The following is a 27858-nucleotide window of genomic DNA, read 5'->3' as shown; positions in this document are numbered from 1 at the left end:
TCTGGTGTACATTCCTGCAGTCAGCATGTCAGTTGCACGCTCCCTCAACTTGAGACAACTATTGTATTGTGTGACACAACTGCATATTTTAGTTGCCTTTTAGTGTCACCAGCACAAGGTGCACCTGTGTAATGAGCATGCGGTTTTAATCAGCTTCTTGATATGCCCCACCTGTCAGGTAGATGGATTATCTTGGCAAAGGAGAAATGCTCACTAACAGGGATGTAAACAAATGTGTGCACAAAATGTGGGCGGAAATAAGCTTTTTGATCGTGTGGAACATTTTCTGGGATCTTTCATTTTAGCTCATGAAACATGGAACGAAAACGTTTTAGAGGTTGTTTTTCTATTCAATAGAACTGTGTGGCTATGATATTTAACACTCCCCAGAGAACTCTCCTCAGTCTTTGTTGACCGTACATTCCACTGTAAATATTGTTTGGTATAAGCAAGGATGAGTTTTACATCTTAAAGACACACAACTCTGGTAGAGATTTTGTTTTCAGAGAAGGATACTGTCATAAATCAGTGGGGTGATGTATACAGACACTAGGCTACATGCTGGTCTGTGTCTCTCTGTCTCCCCCCTCTCCCAGTTTACTGAGATATTCACACTTCAACCAAGCGGTTTAAATACCTATTTCCTGTTGACATGTAATACAGTCCTCAAAAACATATACATTACTCACTACCCGTCATTGATGTCTGCAAATATATATATATATATATATATATATATATATATACTTCTGAAAAACAATAAGGACGTAGCTTCCATTGTGAAATGTTGTTCCATATTCTTTGGAGTGTTCACTGTAAAACCTTGTTGGTTAAATTGAATTCTAGGGTGCTCAAATGTGTGGAGATCCATTGTGGTTTTTAGACATTGTAGGCAGGTGTGAGTTATTACCTATATGTTACAATGCAGAAGCACAAGGCAATTATAAACCACTACTCTAAGTGATCGATGGTCTGTTAACATGCTCCTGTCTGTGTCTCAGCCAGGACAGCAGGACAGCTGGTGTCCCAGTCCTCTACGGGTGACATACAGGACAGCTGTTGTCCCAGTCCTCTACGGGTGACACAGGACAGCTGTTGTCCCAGTCCTCTACGGGTGACACACAGGACAGCTGTTGTCCCAGTCCTCTACGGGTGACACACAGGACAGCTGTTGTCCCAGTCCTCTACGGGTGACACACAGGACAGCTGTTGTCCCAGTCCTCTACGGGTGACACACAGGACAGCTGTTGTCCCAGTCCTCTACGGGTGACACACAGGACAGCTGTTGTCCCAGTCCTCTACGGGTGACACACAGGACAGCTGTTGTCCCAGTCCTCTACGGGTGACACACAGGACAGCTGTTGTCCCAGTCCTCTACGGGTGACACACAGGACAGCTGGTGTCCCAGTCCTCTACGGGTGACACACAGGACAGCTGTCGTCCCAGTCCTCTACGGGTGACACACAGGACAGCTGGTGTCCCAGTCCTCTACGGGTGACACACAGGACAGCTGGTGTCCCAGTCCTCTACGGGTGACACACAGGACAGCTGGTGTCCCAGTCCTCTACGGGTGACACACAGGACAGCTGGTGTCCCAGTCCTCTACGGGTGACACACAGGACAGCTGGTGTCCCAGTCCTCTACGGGTGACACACAGGACAGCTGGTGTCCCAGTCCTCTACGGGTGACATACAGGACAGCTGTCGTCCCAGTCCTCTACGGGTGACATACAGGACAGCTGTCGTCCCAGTCCTCTACGGGTGACATACAGGACAGCTGTCGTCCCAGTCCTCTACGGGTGAGAGACAGGACAGCTGTTGTCCCAGTCCTCTACGGGTGAGAGACAGGACAGCTGTTGTCCCAGTCCTCTACGGGTGAGAGACAGGACAGCTGTCGTCCCAGTCCTCTACGGGTGACACACAGGACAGCTGTCGTCCCAGTCCTCTACGGGTGACACACAGGACAGCTGTCGTCCCAGTCCTCTACGGGTGACACACAGGACAGCTGTCGTCCCAGTCCTCTACGGGTGACACACAGGACAGCTGGTGTCCCAGTCCTCTACGGGTGACATACAGGACAGCTGTTGTCCCAGTCCTCTACGGGTGAGAGACAGGACAGTCGTTAGGGTGTGGATGAAGGGATGCAGAGGATATAGGGATGAAAGGAGGATAGAATGCCTGCTCCCTCTCTCTCTCGTCAATCTCTTCAGATTAATGTCCTGTCCCGTGAAAGTAACACAGTTCAATCAGATTTAACCCAGACATAATTACTTAAACACAAACTCTCTACAGTCCGCGCCCTAGGATGACATGATATCATATTTCTACCACAGCAGCAATCAGTACATCAGCCTGTGCTATGTGTCCCAAGTGGCACCCTATTCCCTGTGTAGTGCACTACTTTAGACCTATTGGGCCCTGGTCAAAAGTAGTGAACTATATAGGGAACATGCTTCCATTTGGGACATAGACAGTGACTCAGCAGCAGAGGTGCCACAGCGGACATATTAATTATTCTTAGGTCATTCTGGGTGAATTCTCTGATCCAATGTGGATGGAAGACAACAGTATTTAACAGACCACCCACCAGAGTGCTTTATGTGGATGGTAGGCTACTGTACTTAACAGACCACCCACCAGAGTGCTTTATGTGGATGGTAGGCTACTGTACTTAACAGACCACCCACCAGAGTGCTTTATGTGGATGGTAGGCTACTGTACTTAACAGACCACCCACCAGAGTGCTTTATGTGGATGGTAGGCTACTGTACTTAACAGACCACCCACCAGAGTGCACCAGTTAGGTTAGAATTGGCTCCATGCAGTGGGATCGTTTCAAATAGAGGTTGACCGATTTATGATTTTTTCAACGCCGATACCGATTTATTGGAGGACCAAAAAAAGCAGATACCGATTAATCTGCTGATTTTATATTAAAAAAAAAATATATATATTATTATTATTTTTTATATATATATATTTGTAATAACAATTAAAACAATACTGATTGAACACTTATAACTTAATATAATACATCAATAAAATCAATTTAGTCTCAAATAAATAATGAAACATGTTCAATTTGGTTTAAATAATGCAAAAATAAAGTGCAATATGTGCCATGTAAAAAAGCTAACGTTTAAGTTCCTTGCTCAGAACATGAGAACATATGAAAGCTGGTGGTTCCTTTTTAACATGAGTCTTCAATATTCCCAGGTAGGAAGTTTTAGGTTGTAGTTATTATAAGACTATTTCTCTCTATACAATTTGTATTTCATATACCTTTGACTATTGGACGTTCTAATAGGTACTTTAGTATTGCCAGCCTAATCTCGGGAGTTGATAGGCTTGAAGTCATAAACAGCGCAATGCTTGAAGCACAGCGAAGAGCTGCTGGCAAATGAAGGAAAGTGCTGTTTGAATGAATGCTTACGAGCCTGCTGCTGCCTACCACCGCTCAGACTGCTCTATCAAATCAGAGACTTTATTATAATATAATAACACACAGAAAAACGAGCCTTAGGTCATTAATATGGTCAAATCAGGAAAATATAATTTCGAAAACAAAACGTTTATTCTTTCAGTGAAACACGGAACCGTTCCGTATTTTATCTAACGGGTGGCATCCCTAAGTCTAAATATTCCTTTTACATTGCACAACCTTCAATGTTATGTCATAATTATGTACATTTCTGGCAAATTAATTACCGTCTTTGTTAGAAATAAATGGACTTCGCACAGTTCGCAATGAGCCAGGCAGCCCAAACTGCTGCATATTCTCTGACTCTGTTGCACAGAACGCAGGAGAAGTGACACAATTTCCCTAGTTAAAATTAAATTCTTGTTAGCAGGCACTATTAACTAAAAATGAAGGTTTAAAATATATATTTGTGTATTGATTTTAAATTAAGGCATTGATGTTTATGGTTAGGTACATTGGTGCAACGACAGTGCTTTTTTTCGTGAATGCGCTTGTTAAATCACCCGTTTGGCGACGTAGGCTGTGATTCAATGATAAATTAACAGGCACCGCATCACTTCTATGCAACGCAGGACCAGCTAGATAAACGAGTAATATCATCAACCATGTGTAGTTAACTAGTGATTATGTTAAGATTGATTGTTTTTTATAAGATAAGTTTAATGCTAGCTAGCACCTTACCTTGGCTCCTTGTTGCACTTGCATAACAGGTAGTCAGCCTGCCACGCAGTCTCCTCGCGGAGTGCAACGTAATCGGCGTTGATCGGTGTGCAAAAATGCTGATTACCGATTGTTATGAAAACTTGAAATCGGCCCTAATTAATCGGCCATTCCGATTTAATCGGTCGACCTTTAGTTTAAAACCAGTGATTTTCTTTTCAAATTAATCAGTGCTGCATGTATTTTGTATCCTTCTGCAACTGTAGTTGAGACAGAGGGCTACAGAGCTTTGTCTGAACCAGAGTAGTAGCTAGCTACAGAACTGTCTGTGCACTCTTAGAAAAAAGGTGCAAAGCATAACCATATAGGGTTTTTCGATATGTCCCCATAGGGAACCCTTTTTGGTGCTAGGTTGAACACTTTGCAGAGGGTTCTCCCTAGAACCATCTATGTAGTGTAATTCATAGAACCCCCCCCCCCCCCCCCATATTTGGTTCTACCTAGAAACCTCTATGAAGGGTTCTACCAATAGAACCTTTTAGATGATAAAATGGCTTTCTAGAACCCTCTGAACAGTTCTATCAGCCTTTAAACATTATTATTTACAGTGACAGAATTTTTCCTCTTTCATATTTCTCTTTTTTTTATACAGAATGTTATCAGATCTTCAACCAAAACCTAATATTAGATAAGGGGAACCTGAGTTTATTAATTTATGCAACACCCAATTCCTCTGTGTGGAAAAAGTAATTTCCCCCTTACACTCAATAACTGACAGTGGTAAGGGTAGGTAACAACACATCCGCCACGCTGATCCGCAACATGGGGCCCCTCAGGGGTGCGTGCTCAGTCCCCTCCTGTACTCCCTTTTCACGCATGACTGTACGGCCAGGCATGACTCCAAAACCATCATTAAGTTTGCTGATGACACAACAGTGGTAGGCTTGATCACCGACAACGATGAGACAGCCTATAGGGAGGAGGTCAGAGACCTGACCGTGTGGTGCAAGGACAACAACCTCTCCCTCAACGTGATCAAGTCAAAGGAGATGATTGTGGACTACAGGAAAAGGAGGACCGAGCACGCCCCCATTCTCATCGACGGAGCTGTAGTGGAGCAGATTGAGAGTTTCAAGTTCCTTGGTGTCCACATCACCAACAAACTAACATGGTCCAAACACACCAAGACAGTCGTGAAGAGGGCACAGCAAAACCTATTCCCCCTCAGGAGACTGAAAATATTTGGCATGGGTCCTCAGATCCTCAAAAGGTTTGACAGCTGCACCATTGAGAGCATCCTGACAGGTTGCATCACTGCCTGGTATGGCAACTGCTCAGCATCCGACGCAAGGCACTACAGAGGGTAGTGTGTACGGCCCAGTACATCACCGGGGCCAAGCTTCCTGCCGTCCAGGACCTCTATACCAGGTGGTGTCAGAGGAAGGCCCTAAAAATTGTCAGACTCCAGTCACCGTAGTTATAGACTGTTCTCTCTGCTACCACACGGCAAGCTGTACTGGACCGCCAAGTCTCTAGGTCTAAGAAGCTTCTAAACAGCTTCTACCCCCCCCAAGCCAAAGACTCCTGAATATCTAATCAAATGTCTACCCAGACTATTTGCATTACCACCCCCCCCCCCCCCCCCCCCCCCCCCTATGCTGATGCTACTCTGTTATTATCTATGCAAAGTCCCTTTTAATAACTCTACCTACATGTACATATTACCTCAACACCGGTGCCCCCGCACATTGACTCTGTACCGGTACCTCCCTGTATATATACAGGCTCCCTATTGTTATTTTACTGCAGCTCTTTTAATTATTTGTTACTTTTATCGCTCTTTTTTTTAGGTATTTTCTTTACAAGCCCTTAACCAACAATGCAGTTAAGTAAGCATTTCACCTGTTGTATTCAGTGCATGTGACACTAATTTTTTATTTTATTTGAACTGATTGTGCCATCTTTAGCTGCAATTACTGCAACCAAGTGCTTCCTGTAGTTGTTGATCAGCCTCTCACGTCGGCCCACTCTTGCATGCAAAACTGCTTTATCTCAGTGACATTTGTGGGATTTCAAGCATGAACTGCTCGTTTCAAGTCCTGCCACAATATCTCAATTGGGATTAGGTCTGGACTTTGACTTGGCCATTCCAAAACTTCACATTTGTTGCTTTTTAACCATTTTCATGTAGCCTTGTGTGCTTTGGATTGTCTTGCTTCATGACTCAGCTGCGCTTCAGCTCACAGATGGCCTGACATTCTCCTCTAGAATTCTCTGATACAGAGCAGAGAGGTGGCGGTTTAGTGGGGGGAGGTATTAGAGAGGTGGCGGTTTAGTGGGGGGAGGTATTAGAGAGGTGGCGGGGTTTAGAGGGGGGAGGTATTAGAGAGGTGGCGGGGTTTAGCGGGGGGAGTTATTAGAGGTGGCGGGGTTTAGAGGGGGGAGGTATTAGAGAGGTGGCGGGGTTTAGCGGGGGGAGGTATTAGAGAGGTGGCGGGGTTTAGCGGGGGGAGGTATTAGAGAGGTGGCGGGGTTTAGCGGGGGGAGGTATTAGAGAGGTGGCGGGGTTTAGCGGGGGGAGGTATTAGAGAGGTGGCGGGGTTTAGCGGGCGGGGAGGTATTAGAGAGCTGGCGGGGTTTAGCGGGGGGAGGTATTAGAGAGGTGGCGGGGTTTAGCGGGGGGAGGTATTAGAGAGGTGGCGGGGTTTAGCGGGGGGAGGTATTAGAGAGGTGGCGGGGTTTAGCGGGCGGGGAGGTATTAGAGAGCTGGCGGGGTTTAGCGGGGGGAGGTATTAGAGAGGTGGCGGGGTTTAGCGGGGGGAGGTATTAGAGAGGTGGCGGGGTTTAGCGGGGGGAGGTATTAGAGAGGTGGCGGTTTAGCGGGGGGAGGTATTAGAGAGGTGGCGGTTTAGCGGGCGGAGGTATTAGAGAGCTGGCGGGGTTTAGCAGGGGGGGGGGGATACCAGAAGAGACATCTTTTCTATCCCTCCGTCTTGAAATTGCTGTGTGGGTTCTGGTTGTAATTAGATGATGAGAGAAACATAACTGTGGAAGAATGTGTGTGTGTGTGGAATTGCCTCCCTCCTGCAAGTAGCTTTTAGACTGACATAGAATCTCAGATTTGAGAGAGAAGAGATGAGGAGGGAAGAGAGACAGAGAGGAGGGGGTTGTTTCTGTGTGCAGGAACAGACTGATCTTTCTCTCTCTCTCTTAAATGCACATGATGAGTTAATGATGATGATGATTCCACACCATTTCAGCTTCCTAATGAGACATTGACCTTGGGCGTAGCTTCAGGTCTCTAGTGGTACGAGCCACACTGTGTGGAATAGAGATGAGGTGCTAGGTTGCAGGGGGATTTCCCACATTTCCAAATATGGCTGCGGAAGTGCCTCCTCCTCCCTGGCTCGAGTGGGTTGCACCACTGTGTGAGCCTGCACACAGATAACAGCTCATCTGAAAGGCAAATGGGCTACACACAGACACGCACAGGCACTGAATTGCCCTCCCTTGAGGACACTCTGGCATGACAGTTTTCACCCAATAATTGACAGAGGCTTAGCAGAGGCATGTAATGCAGTGCCGTACCGCAGTTTCACAGGGCCCCCGTAAGGTCTGAGCAAGGGCCCCCCTCCCCCTAACCCGATATTATAATTAAATTTTTTGGGGGGGGGGGGGGGGGGTGGTTTAATGGCTAGCTTCCTACAATTACCCACATTTTACCATGGGGCAAAGATGACAAAAATGTGCAGTTTTATAGCTAATTTCATGCTTTTCTAAACATTTTGAAATGAGGTTGAGGTTTTCGTATTTTCTTTATTACCTCCTTTTTCTCCCCAATTTCGTGGTATCCAATTGTTAGTAGTTACTGTCTTGTCTCATCGCTACAACTCCCGTACGGGCTCGGGAGAGACGAAGGTCGAGAGCCATGCGTCCTCCGAAACAAAACACAACCAAGCCGCACTGCTTCTTAACACCGCGCGCATCCAACCCGGAAGCCAGCCGCACCAATGTGTCAGCATACACCTAGCATACACCACTGCCATGCACTGCGCCCGGCCTGCCACAGGAGTCGCTAGTGTGCGATGAGACAAGGATATCCCTACCGGCCAAACCCTCCCTAACCCGGACGACGCTAGGCCAATTGTGCGTTGCCCCATGGACCTCCCGGTCGCGGCCGGCTGCGGCAGGGCCCGGGCTCGAACCCAGAGTCTCTGGTGGCACAGCTAGCGCTGCGATGCAGTGCCTTAGACCACTGCACCACCCAGGAGGCGAGGTTTTTGTATTTTTAAGTCAAATTTCCTTTAATTCTACACTGCCCTAGAGCAGAGAGGGAAATTAGCAGTTTTATAGCTAATCTCATGCTATTTTGCAATGAGGCTGAGAGAATTTAGCATTTTTGAAAGCAAATTTCCTGCTTTTCTACACATTTTTTCCAGGAGGCTGCTTGAAAATGTTTGTTTACAGCAAATTGTGTGTAATTCTAAACATTTTTTTCCATGGCATATTAACATATGTAATGCCCACTTACAGAGGGGATGGAAGAGGGGGATAACATCAGAACCATAGGAATGGAAGAATAGCTGGATTTCTGTGCTGCATGGGTGGATTTCTAATGCAGGCTTTAGCCTTAGGCAATGATGTTCTGCATCACTGCTCATTCAAATTCTTCAGAGCTGCCGTTGTAACGTGTGTCTGTGTGTTCAGCTGGAGGCTTCCTTACAGTCTGATGGAACAAGACACGTGGGTACTGGGTAGTAAATTGCTTTTGTATGTGTGAGAAATGTGTTTGTGGTAGCTGACTTATTTTCTTGTGTACAGTGCATTCAGAAAGTATTCAGACCCCTTGACTTTTTCCACATGTTATGTTACAGCCTTATTCTAAAATAGATTTTAACAAATGTTTAAAAACATACCTTACTTACATAAAGTATTCAGACCCTTTGCGATACGACTCGAAATTGAGCTCAAGTGCATTCTGTTTCCATTGATCATCTTTGATGTTTCTACAAATTGATTGGAGTCCACCTGTGGTAAATTCATTTGCTTGGACATGATGTGGAAAGGCACACACTTGTCTGTATAAGGTCCCATAGTTGACGGTTCATGTCAGAGCAAAAACCAAGCTATGAGGTTGAAGGAATTGTCCGTAGAGCTCCGAGACAGGATTGTATCGAGGCACAGATCTGGGGAAGGGTACCAAAACATTTCTGCAGCGTTGAAGGTCCCCAAGAACACAGTGGCCTCCATCATTCTTAAATGGAAAAAGTTTGGAACCACCAAGACTCTTCATAGAGCTGGGCGCCCAGCCAAACTTAGCAATCGGGGGAGAAGGCCCTTGCTCAGGGAGGTGACCAAGAGCCCGATGGTCACTCTGAAAGAGCTCTGGAGTTCCTTTATGGAGATGGGACAACCTTCCAGAAGGACAACCAACTCTGCAGCACTCCACCAATCAGTCCTTTATGGTAGAGAGGCCAGACGAAAGCCTCTCCTCAGTAAAAGGCACATTTGGAGCTCGCTTGGAGTTTACCTAAAGGACTCTCAGACCAGGAGAAACAAGATTCTCTGGTCTGATGAAACCAAGATTGAACTCTTTAGCCTGAATGCCAAGCGTCACGTCTGGAGGATACCTGGCACAATCCCTATGGTAAAGCATGGTAGTGGCAGCATTGTGGGATGTTTTTCAGCGGCAGGGACTGGAAGACTAGTCAGGATTGAGGGAAAGATGAACGGAGCAAAGTACAGAGAGATCCTTGATGAAAACCTGCTCCAGAGCACTCAGTACCTCAGCCTGGGTGACGGTTCACCTTCCAACAGGACAACGACCCTAAACACACAGCCAAGACAATGCAGGAGTGGCTTCGGGACAAGTCTCTGAATGTCCTTGAGTGGCCCAACCAGAGACTGAATTTAAACTTGATCAAACATCTCTGGAGAGACCTGAAAATAGCTGTGCAGCAACGCTCCCCATCCAACCTGACAGCGCTTGAGAGGATCTGCAGAGAAGAATGGGAGAAACTCACCAAATACAGGTGTGCCAGGCTGGTAGCGTCATACCCAAGAAGACTCGAGGCTGTAATCACTGCCAAAGGTGTTTCAACAAAGTACTTAGTAAAGGGCCTGAATACTTATGTAACAGTGCTATTTTTTTTTTATAAATTTGCAAACGTCTATATACAGTGGGGAGAACAAGTATTTGATACACTGCCGATTTTGCCGATTTTCCTACTTACAAAGCATGTAGAGGTCTGTAATTTTTATCATAGGTACACTTCAACTGTGAGAGACGGAATCTAAAACAAAAATCCAGAAAATCACATTGTATGATTTTTAAATAATTAATTTGCATTTTATTGCATGACATAAGTATTTGATCACCTACCAACCAGTAAGAATTCCGGCTCTCACAGACCTGTTAGTTTTTCTTTAAGAAGCCCTCCTGTTCTCCACTCATTACCTGTATTAACTGCACCTGTTTGAACTCGTTACCTGTATAAAAGACACCTGTCCACACACTCAATCAAACAGATTCCAACCTCTCCACAATGGCCAAGACCAGAGAGCTGTGTAAGGACATCAGGGATAAAATTGTAGACCTGCACAAGGCTGGGATGGGCTACAGGACAATAGGCAAGCAGCTTGGTGAGAAGGAAACAACTGTTGGCGCAATTATTAGAAAATGGAAGAAGTTCAAGATGACGGTCAATCATCCTCGGTCTGGGGCTCCATGCAAGATCTCACCTCGTGGGGCATCAATGATCATGAGGAAGGTGAGGGATCAGCCCAGAACTACACGGCAGGACCTGGTCAATGACCTGAAGAGAGCTGGGACCACAGTCTCAAAGAAAACCATTAGTAACACACTACGCCGTCATGGATTAAAATACTGCAGCGCACGCAAGGTCCCCCTGCTCAAGCCAGGGCATGTCCAGGCCCGTCTGAAGTTTGCCAATGACCATCTGGATGATCCAGAGGAAGAATGGGAGAAGGTTATGTGGTCTGATGAGACAAAAATTGAGCTTTTTGGTCTAAACTCCACTTGACGTGTTTGGAGGAAGAAGAAGGATGAGTACAACCCCAAGAACACCATCCCAACCGTGAAGCATGGAGGTGGAAACATCATTCTTTGGGGATGCTTTTCTGCAAAGGGGACAGGACGACTGCACCGTATTGAGGGGAGGATGGATGGGGCCATGTATCGCGAGATCTTGGCCAACAACCTCCTTCCCTCAGTAAGAGCATTGAAGATGGGTCGTGGCTGGGTCTTCCAGCATGACAACGACCCGAAACACACAGCCAGGGAAACTAAGGAGTGGCTCCGTAAGAAGCATCTCAAGGTCCTGGAGTGGCCTAGCCAGTCTCCAGACCTGAACCCAATAGAAAATCTTTGGAGGGCGCTGAAAGTCCGTATTGCCCAGCGACAGCCCCGAAACCTGAAGGATCTGGAGAAGGTCTGTATGGAGGAGTGGGACAAAATCCCTGCTGCAGTGTGTGCAAACCTGGTCAAGAACTCCAGGAAACGTATGATCTCTGTAATTGCAAACAAAGGTTTCTGTACCAAATATTAAGTTCTGCTTTTCTGATGTATCAAATACTTATGTCATGCAATAAAATGCAAATTAATTACTTAAAAATCATACAATGTGATTTTCTGGATTTTTGTTTTAGATTCCGTCTCTCACAGTTGAAGTGTACCTATGATAAATATTACAGACCTCTACATGCTTTGTAAGTAGGAAAACCTGCAAAATCGGCAGTGTATCAAATACTTGTTCTCCCCACTGCATATATATATATGAAAATATTTTGTTTCGTCATTATGGGGTTTTTTCTTTGATGAAAACAATTTTAATTAATTTTAGATTAAGGCTGTAATGTAACAAATTAGAGGAAGTCAAGGGGACTGAATACTTTCAGAATGCACTGTATATTATACTACTGGAGTGCTATATACAGGGATGGTGTGGGTGGAGGCATGTAGGGTGACTGATATTAAGTATGATACAAAAAGAGGACATTGAGAACCATGGGACAGACTGGGTCACCTTGATAGCTGGCAGCAGGGTAGTAAAATCCATACGCCAGCCGAGTTAGACCCTCTTAGTTGGCATGGAGACCAGACGACCACAGACTTACTGCCATTCCATATCCCTCCACACCTGAATACTGTAATCAGTTGTAACCTTGACATTTTCAGTCAGGAATGTGTGTGTGTACACACACATACTTATCTTTTCCAAATAGCACCCCAGCTCAAGGAGAACATTAGAGGACATATGAAGTTGACCCAATAATTAAACTTCTAGAGGAACCTGTGAATATCTCATGGTTTCTGATCTCATGTGTGATCACTCACCCACAACTGAACTAAATAAAGGATCAGGGTCTCTCTCTCTCTCTCATGCTGCCAGTCTCTCTAGCTAGCTACTGTAGTTTGTGTTTGGCAGGGTATGGCACAGCAGGGCTAAATGAGCCACGTTGACTTTTAATTTGCACCCCCTCCACGAGACGACACTGGTGGTGTTTATGTAGGCACGACCGACGGCCAGTCACGGCACACGCACGCACAAACGGACACACACTCCCTCATGTCTTCTAAAAGGACAGGTCACAGTGGATCCCTCAGGTGTCTGTCTGCGTGGCCCCTGAGCTGGATCCCTCAGGTGTCTGTCTGCGTGGCCCCTGAGCTGGATCCCTCAGGTGTCTGTCTGCGTGGCCCCTGAGCTGGATCCCTCAGGTGTCTGTCTGCGTGGCCCCTGAGCTGGATCCCTCAGGTGTCTGTCTGCGTGGCCCCAGAGCTGGATCCCTCAGGTGTCTGTCTGCGTGGCCCCTGAGCTGGATCCCTCAGGTGTCTGTCTGCGTGGCCCCTGAGCTGGATCCCTCAGGTGTCTGTCTGCGTGGCCACTGAGCTGGATCCCTCAGGTGTCTGTCTGCGTGGCCCCTGAGCTGGATCCCTCAGGTGTCTGTCTGCGTGGCCCCTGAGTGTGTATGTGACTTGATATTGAAGGTTGCACTGTGACCTTTCACCTTTCAATTACACTTGTCATACTGTAATTGCTCCAGTCAGATAAAACAATAAAATGTTGTCGTCCCCCCCCCCCCTCTTCTATCCCTGCTACAGTAGCCTTCCCTATTAGCCTCCGTCACAACATTTGACCATGGGGTAGATTTTGGAAAAATCCACTGAGATCACTGGGAATTCAGCCCCAGACAACAGTTTTCAGTCAGCCCCTTATTTAATCAGACACAGCACTAACAAACACACACATACACACACACACACCTTGAACTTCATTTCACATTTGCTCATCCCCTCACTTTCCCAGAACATTGCCTTGGGGTCAGTCAGGCTAGGGAGATGTTCAACTCCACACATTTTGAAGATAAATATTTCACATACTGGCAATGCTGCACCCCACAAGCATGTCTATGTGACCGAAACTAACATCGTACTGGATGTTCCAGCGTACTATCGGTGTATCCCAAATGGCACCCTGTGGGCCCTGGACAAAAGTAGAGCACTATATAGAGAATAGGGTTCCATTTGGGACACAGCCCATGTTTGAGTGTGCATGGGTTCCCGTTCCTAGCAAGCTAAAATGCTGCTGCAGTGAAACCGGCTTTGCTCATCTCAGCTGTGAAGCACTGATGCTTCGCCAAGCAGACTGGAGCCACCGGGTGTGTGTGTGTGTGTGTTAATCTCTGAAATGTAAGATGTGACTGAGGAGGCATTTGTTGTGCACCAATTGAATTGCAATTTAATTAAACCTAATGTTTACCCCGTCCAGAGTGCTGGGCTGTCATGTGTACCCCGTCCAGAGTGCTGGGCTGTCATGTGTACCCCGTCCAGAGTGCTGGGCTGTCATGTGTACCCCGTCCAGAGTGCTGGGCTGTCATGTGTACCCCGTCCAGAGTGCTGGGCTGTCATGTGTACCACGTCCAGAGTGCTGGGCTGTCATGTGTACCCCGTCCAGAGTGCTGGGCTGTCATGTGTACCACGTCCAGAGTGCTCTGACCGCATCGCATTAGTCTGCTCCACTACTTTATATTCTGTTCTCACACACACATACACACACACACACACACACCACATATGTACTCATGCATGCAGACCCACGCAGTGACATGGGGTGTTTTATCTCTGGTCCTGTGTTAAGCCTCTGGGTATCTCCTTCCCTCTTAACCCCTCTATTGATTTAAGCTGGAACAGAATCTCTCTTCCGTTCCCTTTGATGAAAATGGGAACATTTCCTACTGAACAATTCAGAGTATTATGAGGGACAAGATGAGGATATGTTGTTATCATTAAGAATCCATTTCCATTTTCCATTAGGCTCGATGCATCTATGTTTGATCTGTATTTTGAATTAGCTCGAACGATTTAAAGACGAGGCCACATTTTAAGTACATGGTTACAGCAGATGAGCCCAAGGAGCCACCTGCGAACATAAGACTTAAGCCTCTCCCTAAAAAGCTTTGTGTGACTGTGTACAATCATCTCTTCCTTTTCCCAATTCACCTGTCAAATATTGACTTGCTGAATGGGAGCGTGTGTGTGTGTGTGTGTGTGTGTGTGTGTGTGTGTGTTGTTAAATCTGTTTGAGTCCTGCTAAATGAACAACTTGTGTTGCTGATTTTGAGTATGAATTAAGATCAGACTGTGACATGTTTATAATTTACCTAGTCCTTAACCCTGTGTGTGTGTCACCGGTGATTGGGAAACTCCTTCCTCCATTAGCTAGGTCCCTTATTACCATATTCGAGGGCCACTTTGATGATGATTAGCGGAGGCCTGCAATTTTAATTTGTGTGGGACTGGAGCTAATCAGGTGAGGCTGGCTCTCTGGGCCAATGATGTGATTTTTTTGAGTGTGTGTGAAGACTGTGCAGTAGAGAGGTGGGTAGAGGAGCAGTTAATGAACGTTCCTACTTCAGTAGATCCTCTACACAAGGCAGACTTTGGTGCCAGTTGATTGCAGCCTGTGTAAGCGCATACGGAGTTTTTTGTCCATGTTTGCGTGTCTACATGAGGGAATTCGGGTTGTCAGTTTCGGTGTGTGTTTTTACCCTACTACTTTAGAAACCTGCTGGTTCCGGCTGGTTCCGGCTGGTTCCGGCAGCAGCGTCTTCTCAATGTGGCACATGAGACTATCCCTGTCTGATGGTAGTTGCATATCTCACACACACCGTAGTGATCCTGTCATCTGATGGCTGTTTTTTCAGCCTGTATAAATACATGGGTCTCTCTCATGTGTCTCTTTGTCTCCCTGGTGTATTCGGGATGATTACCATGATAGGTTCCAGCGAATGAGTTTGTTTAGTAGTTAATACTGCCTTATATAATAACACATACACATAGAGGGGTAGGCGGAAGCTAAGGGGGGGGGGGGGGGAGACAGACAGGGATATAAATAGGTTAGTCCCAAGGAAACCCTAAAAGCAAACTCAAGCCCATTTTCTCTCTTTGGTGTGTGTGTGTGTGTGTGGATTTCTTCCCTGACTAACAGTGTAGAGACAAGGAATCAGTGCATCTGAGAGAGGAAAACCTTAGTAAAATATGTATTTGCTGTGCTTATAATTGTTTCTATAAACAACTTATGCTTACTTGTCCTCATTATATTAAATCAAATCTAGCATTTTTTTTTTTAAACATATAAATTAAACATAACTGATGCACATCAATGCATTTCACAACCAACTCTCTTTAAACATTTCTCTCACAGCAGATATATCCTGTATTTACATCTTCTCTTCCTCCCTCTCTGTCCTTCCTGCAGATGGTATATCCTGTATTTACATCTTCCCTCCCTCCCTCTCTGTCCTTCCTGCAGATGGTATATCCTGTATTTACATCTTCCCTTCCTCCCTCTCTGGCCTTCCTGCAGATGGTATATCCTGTATTTACATCTTCTCTCCCTCCCTCTCTGGCCTTCCTGCAGATGGTATATCCTGTATTTACACTCTCTCCCTCCCTCTCTGGCCTTCCTGCAGATGGTATATCCTGTATTTACATCTTCCCTTCCTCCCTCTCTGGCCTTCCTGCAGATGGTATATCCTGTATTTACATTCTCACTCTTCCTCTTTCTCCTTCCCCTGTCCTGTTGCACTTCTGTTTTGAAGTCATCTTAAAGTTAAAAGTGTCAAGGTGACCTAGCGCCAGCCAGTCGGTACAGACAATATTAGGCATCCTTCATGCCATGTCTCTCAACATCATATAGCACACCATTACCAAGAGACTAGAGATGCCCTCCCTCCAATTCAGTGTCTGACAGCTGTCAGGAAAAGGTTAGAAGGACAAAGTAGAAGAGAGGAACTCTGTGTGTGGGAGGGGAGGAGTTCCAGGATATAGAGGTTGGCTGGGCACCTGGTTGGAATTAGAGGGTGGTTTTATGCCCTGGGGCGGGGTGATTTGGTTATCATATCGACCCCGTTCTCTCTCACTCTCTATCTCTATCTGCACCTGGGCAGTACACAGATGACAAGTGCACAAGCATGTACAATTATTCCCTGGCTTGCACATTTCTTCCCCCTCCTTCACTCTGCTCCTCCTTCGTTCTGCCCTACTTCATTCTCCCCGTCCATGCTTTCATTTTTGATGTTTATTTATATACACAGTACCAGTCAAAAGTTTAGACACACTTACTCAATCATGGGTTCAACATTTTTTTTTTTTACTATTTTCTACATTGTAGAATAATATTGAGGACATCAACACTATGAAATAATACATGGAATCCTGTAGTAACCAAAGTGTTAAACAAATCCAAATATTTTTGAGATTCTTCAAAGTAGTCACCCTTTGCCTTGATGACAGCTTTGCACACACTTGACATTCTCCAAACCAGCTTCATGAGGTAGTCACCTGGAATGCATTTAAATTAAAACAGGTGTGCCTTGTTAATTTGTGGAATTTCTTTCCTTCTTAATACGTTTGGGCCAAACAGTTGTGCTGTGACAAGGTCGGGTTGGTATACACAAGATAGCCCTATTTGGTAAAAGGGTTAGTCCATAATATGGCAAGAACTGCTCAAATAAGAAAAGAGAAATGACAGTGCATCGTTATTTTAAGACATGTAATTCTCTGGATTGACCGACATTCAAGTACTTTGAAAGTTTCTTCAAGCGCAGTCGCAAAAAAACATCAAGCACTATGATGAAATTGGCTCTCATGAGGAACGCCACAGGAAAGGAAGACCCAGAGTTACCTCTGCTGCAGATGATAAGTTCATTAGAGTTAACAGACACATCTTAACATCAACTGTTCAGAGGAGACTGTGTGAATCAGGCCTTCATGGTGGAATTGCTGCAAATAAACCACTACTAAAGGACACCAATGGTTCCAACTTCTGTGTCTTTGTGAGACGCAGAGTAGGTGAATGGATGATCTCCGCATTTGTTGTTCCCACTGTGAAGCATGGAGGAGGAGGTGTGATGGTGTGGGGGTGCTTTGCTGGTGACACTGTCTGTGATTTATTTAGAATTCAAGGTCACACTTAACCAGCCTACCACAGCATTCTGCAGTGTGTGGTGGCATTTTTCTGTATTGCCAAATGAGGAGAGAGAGACAAACTACACACCAGTCAGTTATACTTAAACTACATCTTTAATAAGCTTTAGCCTTTGACTTTCAACAATTCACTATCTATAATGAACCATTGAGAGTAACTACAGAAAAATACAGAGATTGTTTTATGGCCAAGATACACCCCTCTCAACTTACATGACGAACCACAGATCTTAGGAACTCTTCACAAAGGGACTTTTACTTGAGAAAGGAGTATCCTTTAGCCAGATAGCATTCGCTATAAATTATGGCTCAGTTTGGTCTCTAAAACGAGGTTCTAATCTTGTTCCTGGTACTTCATAGTACAAAAACATTACCTCATCCAAGGCATAACTCAATTGTCATCTCTAGATACTCCCATCTCAAGTAAACCCCCTCTTGACCCCACTCCTGGACAAGCTCACTGAGGGGAGTAAGCCTCTAGGTCATACACTATCTCAGGATAAGCGCAAAGACATTGTGGAGACAAGTAATTGGTTCCCCATTTTAATCACGCCATCCCTTCACATGGTTTAAGAATAGGTAAGGACACATTCACATATGAAGACAATGTTCCATTCTGTCCTCTTCCCTTTCTGATATTCTGCATAGCACCAGGGACATGTGAAAGACATCCCTGACCTCTCCCCTCTCTGGGCCCCAAGTGACTGAGCCCTAGCTGAGGGAAAAGTGTAACTGCCAACACTATAGTCCAAAAGGATACATTCTAATGACAAGTGTCACACATAAGCATATTATTCAAATAAAACATCTTAATTATCTATGTGACCCAACTAATTCTGATTCATCCGCCACAAGCGATACGCCATCCCATCTGGTTTGCGCTTAGTCCCACTATCATTTGTTTATATACACCTCCAGGCTGTGTAAGGGATATTTCACCAGGAAGGAGAGTGATGGAGTGCTGCATCAGATGACCTGGCCTCCCACAATCACCTGACCTCAACCCAATTTGAGATGGTTTGGGATGAGTTGGACCACAGAGTGAAGGAAAAGCAGCCAAAAAAGTGCGCATCATATGTGTGAACTCCTTCAAGACTGTTGGAAAAGCTTTCCTCGTGAAGTTGGTTGAGAGAATGCCAAGAGTCTGCAAAGCTGTCAAGGCAAAGTGTGGCTACTTTGAAGAATCTCAAATATAAAATATATATTTTGATTTGTTTAACCCTTTTTTGGTTACTACATGATTCAATATGTGTTATTTCATAGTTTTGATGTCTTCACTATTGTTCTACCATGTAGACAATAGTAAAAAAACAAAGAAAAAACCTTGCACGAGTAGGCCTGTCCAAACGTTTGATGTGTGTGTGCGCACAGTGGTTCTTTAAAGTTTGCGTCATACTGCAGCACAGCTTGCGGGGTGCCGCAGAATTCTATGGCACGTTATTTATCTGTCAGCCATTGTTGCCGTTTAATGCTAGTTTGACCACCAAGAAGGGCGTCTTTGAACAGTTAAGTTATTAAAATGACATGGAGCTGTAGGCCTAAGAGTTCTGTTTTAGTGGAACTTACTTATTGGCAAAATAACAAAGTGAGCCTTCAATAATTAAACAATGAATAAACCACAACATGTGGGCTAAAGCGATTTGAATGCACTTGACTGGCTTTAAAATTGGCTGTACAAGAGACTTTAAAACTTTAATTTTTTTTACTGACTATATGAGATTATAATTTATTTTAAAATTATTATAGTCTTTGTTGTGCTGTTTATGCTGTTAGAAATATAACTTAAATAAATTGATTCATATTATGGTGTTTCTGTTCCCAAATTAATTTTAGTAGTAGTCTATGTATGCCTCAGGGTAGTCCTAGGCTACTGAGTGAAGACCAAAATAATCCTAACATTTCCACAACCTAATTGTAGGTTAACCAATACCCAAAAATACAAATCTGATTAATTTATCAAGACCAGTCCCCCCATGCTTGTCTCAGAGCAGTGTGAAACGGTGCTGAAATAGTTGACCACCGCGGGTAGGTTATTGCTTCAAATCCTGTTATAACAGTTGGATGACTTTTGGGTGTTTCATTCAGTAAGCAACCATTTGTTGCCTTCGTTAGCCTACTTTATTCCACTATTTCTGTCATGTAGTGATATGTATTGCCATAGTAGTTCGTTATGGATCCATCCAGATGTGGTTGGAAAAGAGTGCATTTGGTGGGCTATGCAATAGAGATGGGAGAGGTGACATGCCTCGCAAACAACTATTAATACATTTTAAAGTCCCTAAACTCGGCAAGACTAGTGTCCTGCTGATAGCCCATCAAGGGTGGATGGCTTCTTTAGTATTCTTAAAAGAACTCCAGCACAGAGAAGAGAAAGGACCCTTGAATAATTCAACAATGTATTTTATTTTTATTTTACCTTTATTTAACTAGGCAAGTCAGTTAAAGAACACATTTTTATTTACAATGACAGCCTAGGAAGAGTGGATTAACTGCCTTGTTCAGAGGCAGAACGACAGATTTTTACCTTGTCAGCTCGGGGATTCGATCTAGCAACCTTGCGGTTACTGACCCAACCACTAGGCTGCCTGCCGCCCCATAAATAAATAAACTGCAACATGTCGGCTAAGGCGATTTTGAATTGACGAATGCATTTGACTGTTTTTAATATTGTCCATCAACCAAAAACATAGCATCTACCATGGTAGAAATGTTATTGAATTCGATAATATTTTTTTTTAAATACAAAAATGCATATGTTTATTAGGCTACTGTGCAGTGTCTTTAAATACAACCCTCCTCCTTGATCTCCTTCTCGGCAAGAGTCTATTATCCTGCTAATTGCTCATGTGCGAATGGTTTCTTTTGTATTCCAATGATTTGGAATTACTGTATTAATTACAGTAATTTACCGTTCTCATTCTCGGAGTGGAAACGTTGCTTGCAGAGTTCACAACCTGCTACACTTGTGAAAAGTGTAGCATCTACAGTGGTACAAAAATATATTATTGAATTAGATTTTTTTTAAATGTTTGTTTATTAGGCTACTGTGCAGTTTGACAAAAACCAACAGGACAATGAGATGTTTACTGTAGCCTACATAGTAAAGTGTCTAATTCCTTACATAAGGGAGAGCATGCCATGTCCAGATTTCCTCAATGACATCAAGTACTCATTAACTCTGGACATAAAACTTTTGAGTATTAATGATGTACACTTGGAGGTTCACTGGTGAAGTGCAACTAAGATGTAGTTGAAATAAACATCTGCACTTTGAGTCCTTTTATAAAAAAAAAAAGATAATTATATTTATTAACGAAAGCATAAAGATGTTGGTGAAGCAATATTGTATATGCGTGTTACAGCTTCTTCTGACAAAGTAGAAAAAAAGTGTGAGTGAAATTGCTTTGTGACATTTTGCGGTTGCGTGAGGTTTGGCGATCACAGAATCAGTAGGATATTAAACAAATAGGCAACAGAAGCAGGAACCGCATATAGGGCTGAGTGACTCACTCATTCCTGGCTTATGTTCAAAATAAGTTATATGAATTAAAACGGAGTCTGGTGTGCTCTAATGTGTGGATAGGTCACTAGGAGTAAACGGACACCGGACTGCAGTCTGGAGTTTAATGATCAACCAGAGTATACATGTGGTCTGAGTACAGAGGGAAACAGGATAAAATAAATATTAAATTACTACAATGTAAATCCAATAAACAATATTACATTAAACAGTAATGTCAGCAATATCTATATGCAATTGACAATAAGAGAAAAATAACACACCATAATTCCTCAAGAGAATTAACATTACATTTACACCAACTGGTAGGCTAATCACACAATTGTACAAAATGGTAAAATAACTGTTTGAGAAAGTTACCCCTCTACATACATATTTATTGTATTTACATATAACAATAATAACAGGTATATTGTGAAATAGGTATTTGTCCTGACTTACATTTGGTCAAAAAACACACAAATATCCCTGCAAATGAAAACGGTCTGATCTCCACGAATGCCAAACTAACTGAGAAATATGTTCTGTTTTAATACTAACTAGTGGTTGCCATGGTGAAAAATCCAATATTAATTGTTAGGCCACATAAAAGGTAACATCAAAGAGTTTACCAGAATCTCTAAATGAAAATACTGGCAGATCAATTAAATTACCTTGTAGATCTAATTTTAAATTTAGAGGATTCTAAATTAATATATTTAATAAAATTTATAATGCAGGGTTAAAAATACATTCATATATTTGTAGGGATTGATGGACCTCAGTCACCGGCTTCATCAATAAGTGAGTCTGACGTCATCCCCACAGTGACCGTATGTACATATTCTAACCAGAAGCCATGGATTAAAGGCAACATCTGCACCGAGCTAAAGGCTAGAGCTGCCGCTTTCAAGGAGCGGAACACTAATCCGGACACTTATAAGAAATCCCTCTATGCCCTGAGACAAACAGGCAAAGCGTCAGAACAGGACTAAGATTGAATCCTACTACATGGGGTCTGATGTGGCACGGCTTGCAAACTATTACGGACTACAAAGGGAAACCCAGCCACGAGCTGCCCAATGACGCAAGCTTACCAGACGAGCTAAATGCCTTTTTATGCTCGCTTCGAGGAGAGCAACACTGAAGCATGCATGAGAGCACCAGTTGTTCTGGAAGACTGTGTGATCACAGTCTTCCGGGAAAAAACAATTGAATACATTTTAGAGTAAGGCTGTAACGTAACAAAAAATGTGGAAAAAGTCAAGGGGTCTTAATACTTTCCAAATGCACTGTATATACACTATATATACAAAAGTATGTGGACAACGCTTCAAATGTCTTTCCTGCTAGAGCTGCCCCGGTCAACTGTGCCCCGGTCAACTCTAAGTGCTGTTTTTTGTGAAGCGGAAACGTCTAGGAGCAACAATGGCTCAGCCGCGAAGTGGTAGGCCACACAAGCTAACAGAACTGGACCGCCGAGTGCTGAAGCATGTAGTGTGTAAATATCGTCTGTCCTCGGTTGCAACGCTCACTACCGAGTTCCAATCTGCGTCTGGAAGCAACATCAGGACGAGAACTGTTTGTCGGCAGCTTCATGAAATGGGTTTCCATGGCAGCACACAAGCCTACGATCTCCACGTGAAATGCCCAAGCATCCACTTGAGTGGTGCCGCAATTGCATTCTGGAGCAGTGGAAATGCGTTCTCTGGAGTGATGAATCACACTTCCCCATCTGTCAGTCTGACAGACGAATCTGAGTTTGACGGATGCCAGTAGAACGCTACCTTCCCGATTGCATAGTGCCAACTCGATTGTTGGGTAGAGGAGGAATAATGGTCTGGGGGTGTTTTTCATGGTTTGGGCTAGGCCCCTTAGTTCCAGTGAAGGGATGTCTTAACACTACAGGATATGATGACATTCTATGATGACAATTCTGTGCTTCCAACTTTGTGGCAACAGTTTGGGGAAGGCCCTTTTCTGTTTCAGCATGACAATGCCCCTGTGCACAAAGTGGGGTCCATACAGAAATGTTTTTTTCAAGATCGGCGTGGAAGAACTTGACTGGCCTGCACAGAGCCCTGACCTCAACCCAATCGAACACCTTTGGGATGAATTGGAATGGCGACTGCGAGCCAGGCCTAATCGCCCAACACCAGTGCCCAACCTCACTAATGCTCTTGTGGCTGAATGGAAGCAAATCCCCCCCCCCCCCCCATCAATGTTCCAACATCTAGTGGAAAGCCTTCCCAGAAGACTGGAGGCTGTTATAGCAGCAAAAGGGGGACCAACTCCATATTAATGTCCATGATTTTGGAATGAGATGTTCAATGAGCAGGTGTCACATACTTTTTACTTTTGCTCATGTAGTGTATAATCCTATTTTCTCCTGATTGTCTCATCATACTTCTGCCAGTCCTAGTAATGATATTGTAATTAGTATTATTTTTCAGTGAGCACATACAGTGGGGAGAACAAGTATTTGATACACTGCCGATTTTGCAGGTTTTCCTACTTACAAAGCATGTAGAGGTCTGTCATTTTTATCATAGGTACACTTCAACTGTGAGAGACGGAATCTAAAACAAAAATCCAGAAAATCACATTGTATGATTTTTAAGTAATTAATTTGCATTTTATTGCATGACATAAGTATTTGATCACCTACCAACCAGTAAGAATTCCGGCTCTCACAGACCTGTTAGTTTTTCTTTAAGAAGCCCTCCTGTTCTCTACTCATTACCTGTATTAACTGCATCTGTTTGAACTCGTTACCTGTATAAAAGACACCTGTCCACACACTCAATCAAACAGACTCCAACCTCTCCACAATGGCCAAGACCAGAGAGCTGTGTAAGGACATCAGGGATAAATTGTAGACCTGTACAAGGCTGGGATGGGCTACAGGACAATAGCCAAGCAGCTTGGTGAGAAGGCAACAACTGTTGGCACAATTATTAGAAAATGGAAGAAGTTCAAGATGACGGTCAATCACCCTCGGTCTGGGGCTCCATGCAAGATCTCACCTCGTGGGGCATCAATGATCATGAGGAATGTGAGGGATCAGCCCAGAACTACACGGCAGGACCTGGTCAATGACCTGAAGAGAGCTGGGACCACAGTCTCAAAGAAAACCATTAGTAACACACTACGCCGTCATGGATTAAAATTCTGCAGCGCACGCAAGGTCCCCCTGCTCAAGCCAGCGCATGTCCAGGCCCGTCTGAAGTTTGCCAATGACCATCTGGATGATCCAGAGGAGGAATGGGAGAAGGTCATGTGGTCTGATGAGACAAAAATAGAGCTTTTTGCTCTAAACTCCACTCGCCGTGTTTGGAGGAATAGAAGGATGAGTACAACCCCAAGAACACCATCCCAACCGTGAAGCATGGAGGTGGAAACATCATTCTTTGGGGATGCTTTTCTGCAAAGGGGACAGGACGACTGCACCGTATTGAAGGGAGGATGGATGGGGCCATGTATCGCGAGATCTTGACCAACAACCTCCTTCCCTCAGTAAGAGCATTGAAGATGGGTCGTGGCTGGGTCTTCCAGCATGACAACGACCCGAAACACACAGCCAGGGCAACTAAGGAGTGGCTCCGTAAGAAGCATCTCAAGGTCCTGGAGTGGCCTAGCCAGTCTCCAGACCTGAACCCAATAGAAAATCTTTGGAGGGAGCCGAAAGTCCGTATTGCCCAGCGACAGCCCCGAAACCTGAAGGATCTGGAGAAGGTCTGTATGGAGGAGTGGGCCAAAATCCCTGCTGCAGTGTGTGCAAACCTGGTCAAGAACTACAGGAAACGTATGATCTCTGTAATTGCAAACTAAGGTTTCTGTACCAAATATTCAGTTCTGCTTTTCTGATGTATCAAATACTTATGTCATGCAATAAAATGCAAATTAATTACTTAAAAATCATACAATGTGATTTTCTGGATTTTTGTTTTAGATTCCTTCTCTCACAGTTGAAGTGTACCTATGATAAAAATTACAGACCTCTACATGCTTTGTAAGTAGGAAAACCTGCAAAATTGTCAGTGTATCAAATACTTGTTCTCCCCACTGTATGTTCAGTATATGCAGAAGATTATGCTGGATCCCACACAACCCAACCAAGCCACCTGAATCCCCTCCAGCAGACATTATACCCACAGTTAGATGCATTATATTCTTTATCAACCCCCTGCTGTGGCCAGCTAGCACCACGCTAGCACCACGCTCAAGCCAACTAAGCTAGCTGAATCTCCTCTCCTCTTCTTTCCTGTTTTTGTGTCATCCAATTTATTCCCCGTCCACTCCCCCCTTGTTCCATTATGTCTCTGCTCAACAGAAAAAGTAATTAGCACAAACAACATGACCTCAGAGAGAGAGAGACCGAGAGTGAGTGAGAGAGACTGCCTCTTGAGCTGGGCTGCCCGGGCATCAACACCCACATCCCTCTCGCTCCTTCTCTCCTTCACCTGGGTGTGACTGCCGAATGATTCCCATCTACACTCTTGTACCTGGTTGGCTAAGCCAACCGAGTTGTGTGAGTGAGCTGGTAGAAGTCGCGTGCTTGCAGTGTGTGAGCGCCAGTGTGTGTGTGAGCGCACGCCCCGACTACAGAGTAGAGCTCTGCTTCTGCTAGGCTTATAGCTGCTCAATCCAACTAAAAACTGTTTTTGTTTCTCTTTTCAGTCCATTATGGAGCAGTTTAACCCGTGCTTGCGGAACTTCGTGGCCATGGGGAAGAGTTACGAGAAGGCCCTGTCCAGTGAGTACATCCTCTTCTCCTTTATCTCATCCCCCTCTCATCCCCCACTCCCCTCCTGTCCAGAGGACCAGGCACTGGCCTGACACTGTCTTGCTGTTGCTTTTTAGACTCCTGATTTACCTGAACTAGAGATGAGCTCAGATGCTGGTGAAGTAGCCTGTAGTCCGTTTCCTCTTGCAGCCCTTCTGATCTCTTGTAGGACTTCGCTAGCCTGTAGTCCGTTTCCTCTTGCAGCCCTTCTGATCTCTTGTAGGACTTCGCTATGAAAGATTCTGCTGGGTGCTCCGACAGCCCCTACAGAAAAACCACCTGTGAAGTGTTCCCAAAAACACGTGCTTTTTCCACATGTGAAATCGTGTGTTTTTTTTCTCTAAGAGATGCTTTCAGTTACATGGACTGATTTGATATTTTGTTTTGAGGCTCAGGCTGCCTTCCTCATGATGTCACCTTAGTCTGTTCCATGTCCACATCTTGCCCTCTCCTCTTCACCTGCATCCCTCCATGCCATCAACTTCTTTTAATGTTTTGATTTGGTTGTTCACAAGTCGGATGTGTGAGTGTGTGTGGTGTATATACACTAGGTGATACGGTTGAAGGGTGCAGGAGGACAGCACTTTTGAGAGGGGGGAGCTAAGAGAATAAAAATGTCCCCATAAAAGAACAACAGAACTGGTATTGAGGGAGATGGAGAGAAAGACATTGGAGATACAGCCTCTTGTTTCTTCCATGCATTCTACTTAGATCGGGCATTAAATTGACTTTTTTTTCCTCACCACCGTTTTGCTTTATGAACCATGTTCTCTGAGACTGACTCAGTGTCATATGTGTGGACCTAACAAATATATATCTTATCCATCTATATACACATAGACATATATTTTATGTTTATATTTTTGGCGCTTGTTCAGTGCTGTGGAGGTACAGCAGAATGTGTATACTACTGTATGTGGCAGTCCATCGGGGTGTTGGAAGCTTGTCCAGTGCTGTGGAGGTACAGGAGAATGTGTATACTACTGTATGTGGCAGTCCATCGGGGTGTTGGAAGCTTGTTCAGTGCTGTGGAGGTACAGCAGAATGTGTATACTACTGTATGTGGCAGTCCATCGGGGTGTTGGAAGCTTGTCCAGTGCTGTGGAGGTACAGGAGAATGTGTATACTACTGTATGTGGCAGTCCATCGGGGGGTTGGAAGCTTGTTCAGTGCTGTGGAGGTACAGCAGAATGTGTATACTACTGTATGTGGCAGTCCATCGGGGTGTTTGGCCAGAAACCGAAAGGTTGCTAGTTCGAATCCGAGCCAATTTAGGTTAAAAAAAATGGTCGCGCTGCCCTTGAGCAAGGCACTTTACCCTAATAATGGCGGATCCCTGGTCGTGACCCCACTCTCCGACGGTGTCTCATGGGGAGTGAGATATCAAAACAGACATTTACATTTCACACCACACACTGTACAGAAGGACTGATTTAAAAAAAATAAAAAAAATAATCCCCCCCATGTTTTCTGAGCAAATTCTTAGAGAAGACTGTAAAAAAAAACACCAGCAAATCAGAGCCAAGTGATTACAAATGTTGTAAATCAGCCAAAGTATCACCGTGCATAATATTGAGTTGGACCTCCATTTTGCCCTCAGAACAGCCTCAGTTCGTCGGGGCATGGACCACAAGGTGTCTAAAGCGTTCCACAGGGATGTCGGTCCATGTTGACTCCAATGCTTCGCACAGTTGTGTCTAGTTGCCTGGATGTCCTTTGGGTGGTGGACCATTCTTGCTACACACGGGAAACTGTTGCGCGTGAAAAACCCAGCAGCGTTGCAGTTCTTGACACAAACCGGTGCGCCTGGCACCTACTACCCTACCCCGTTCAAAGGCACTTAAATATTTTGTCTTTCCCATTCAACCTCTGAATGGTGCACATACACAATCCATGTCTCAAAAATATTGTTTTTATCCTGTCTCT

The 27858-nt window shown here is 44.5% G+C and overlaps 1 protein-coding gene across 4 annotated transcripts in view; it reads left to right on the top strand.

The window, feature by feature from the left end:
• The window catches only part of LOC139580382 (BAR/IMD domain-containing adapter protein 2-like), a 136311-nt gene that overhangs the window by 11260 nt on the left and 97193 nt on the right, over positions 1-27858 (top strand). For all 4 annotated transcript variants that reach the window (XM_071409002.1, XM_071409005.1, XM_071409004.1 and 1 more), the window contains one exon: positions 25827-25902. In XM_071409002.1, coding sequence (XP_071265103.1) covers positions 25827-25902 — 76 coding nt within the window. The remainder of the gene's footprint in view (positions 1-25826; positions 25903-27858) is intronic.

Source organism: Salvelinus alpinus, chromosome 7, assembly GCF_045679555.1.
Source record: "Salvelinus alpinus chromosome 7, SLU_Salpinus.1, whole genome shotgun sequence".
Taxonomy (NCBI): Eukaryota; Metazoa; Chordata; class Actinopteri; order Salmoniformes; family Salmonidae; genus Salvelinus; species Salvelinus alpinus.
The sequence above is the reverse complement of the archived record's forward strand: the minus strand, read 5'-3'. Positions and strand labels throughout refer to the sequence as shown.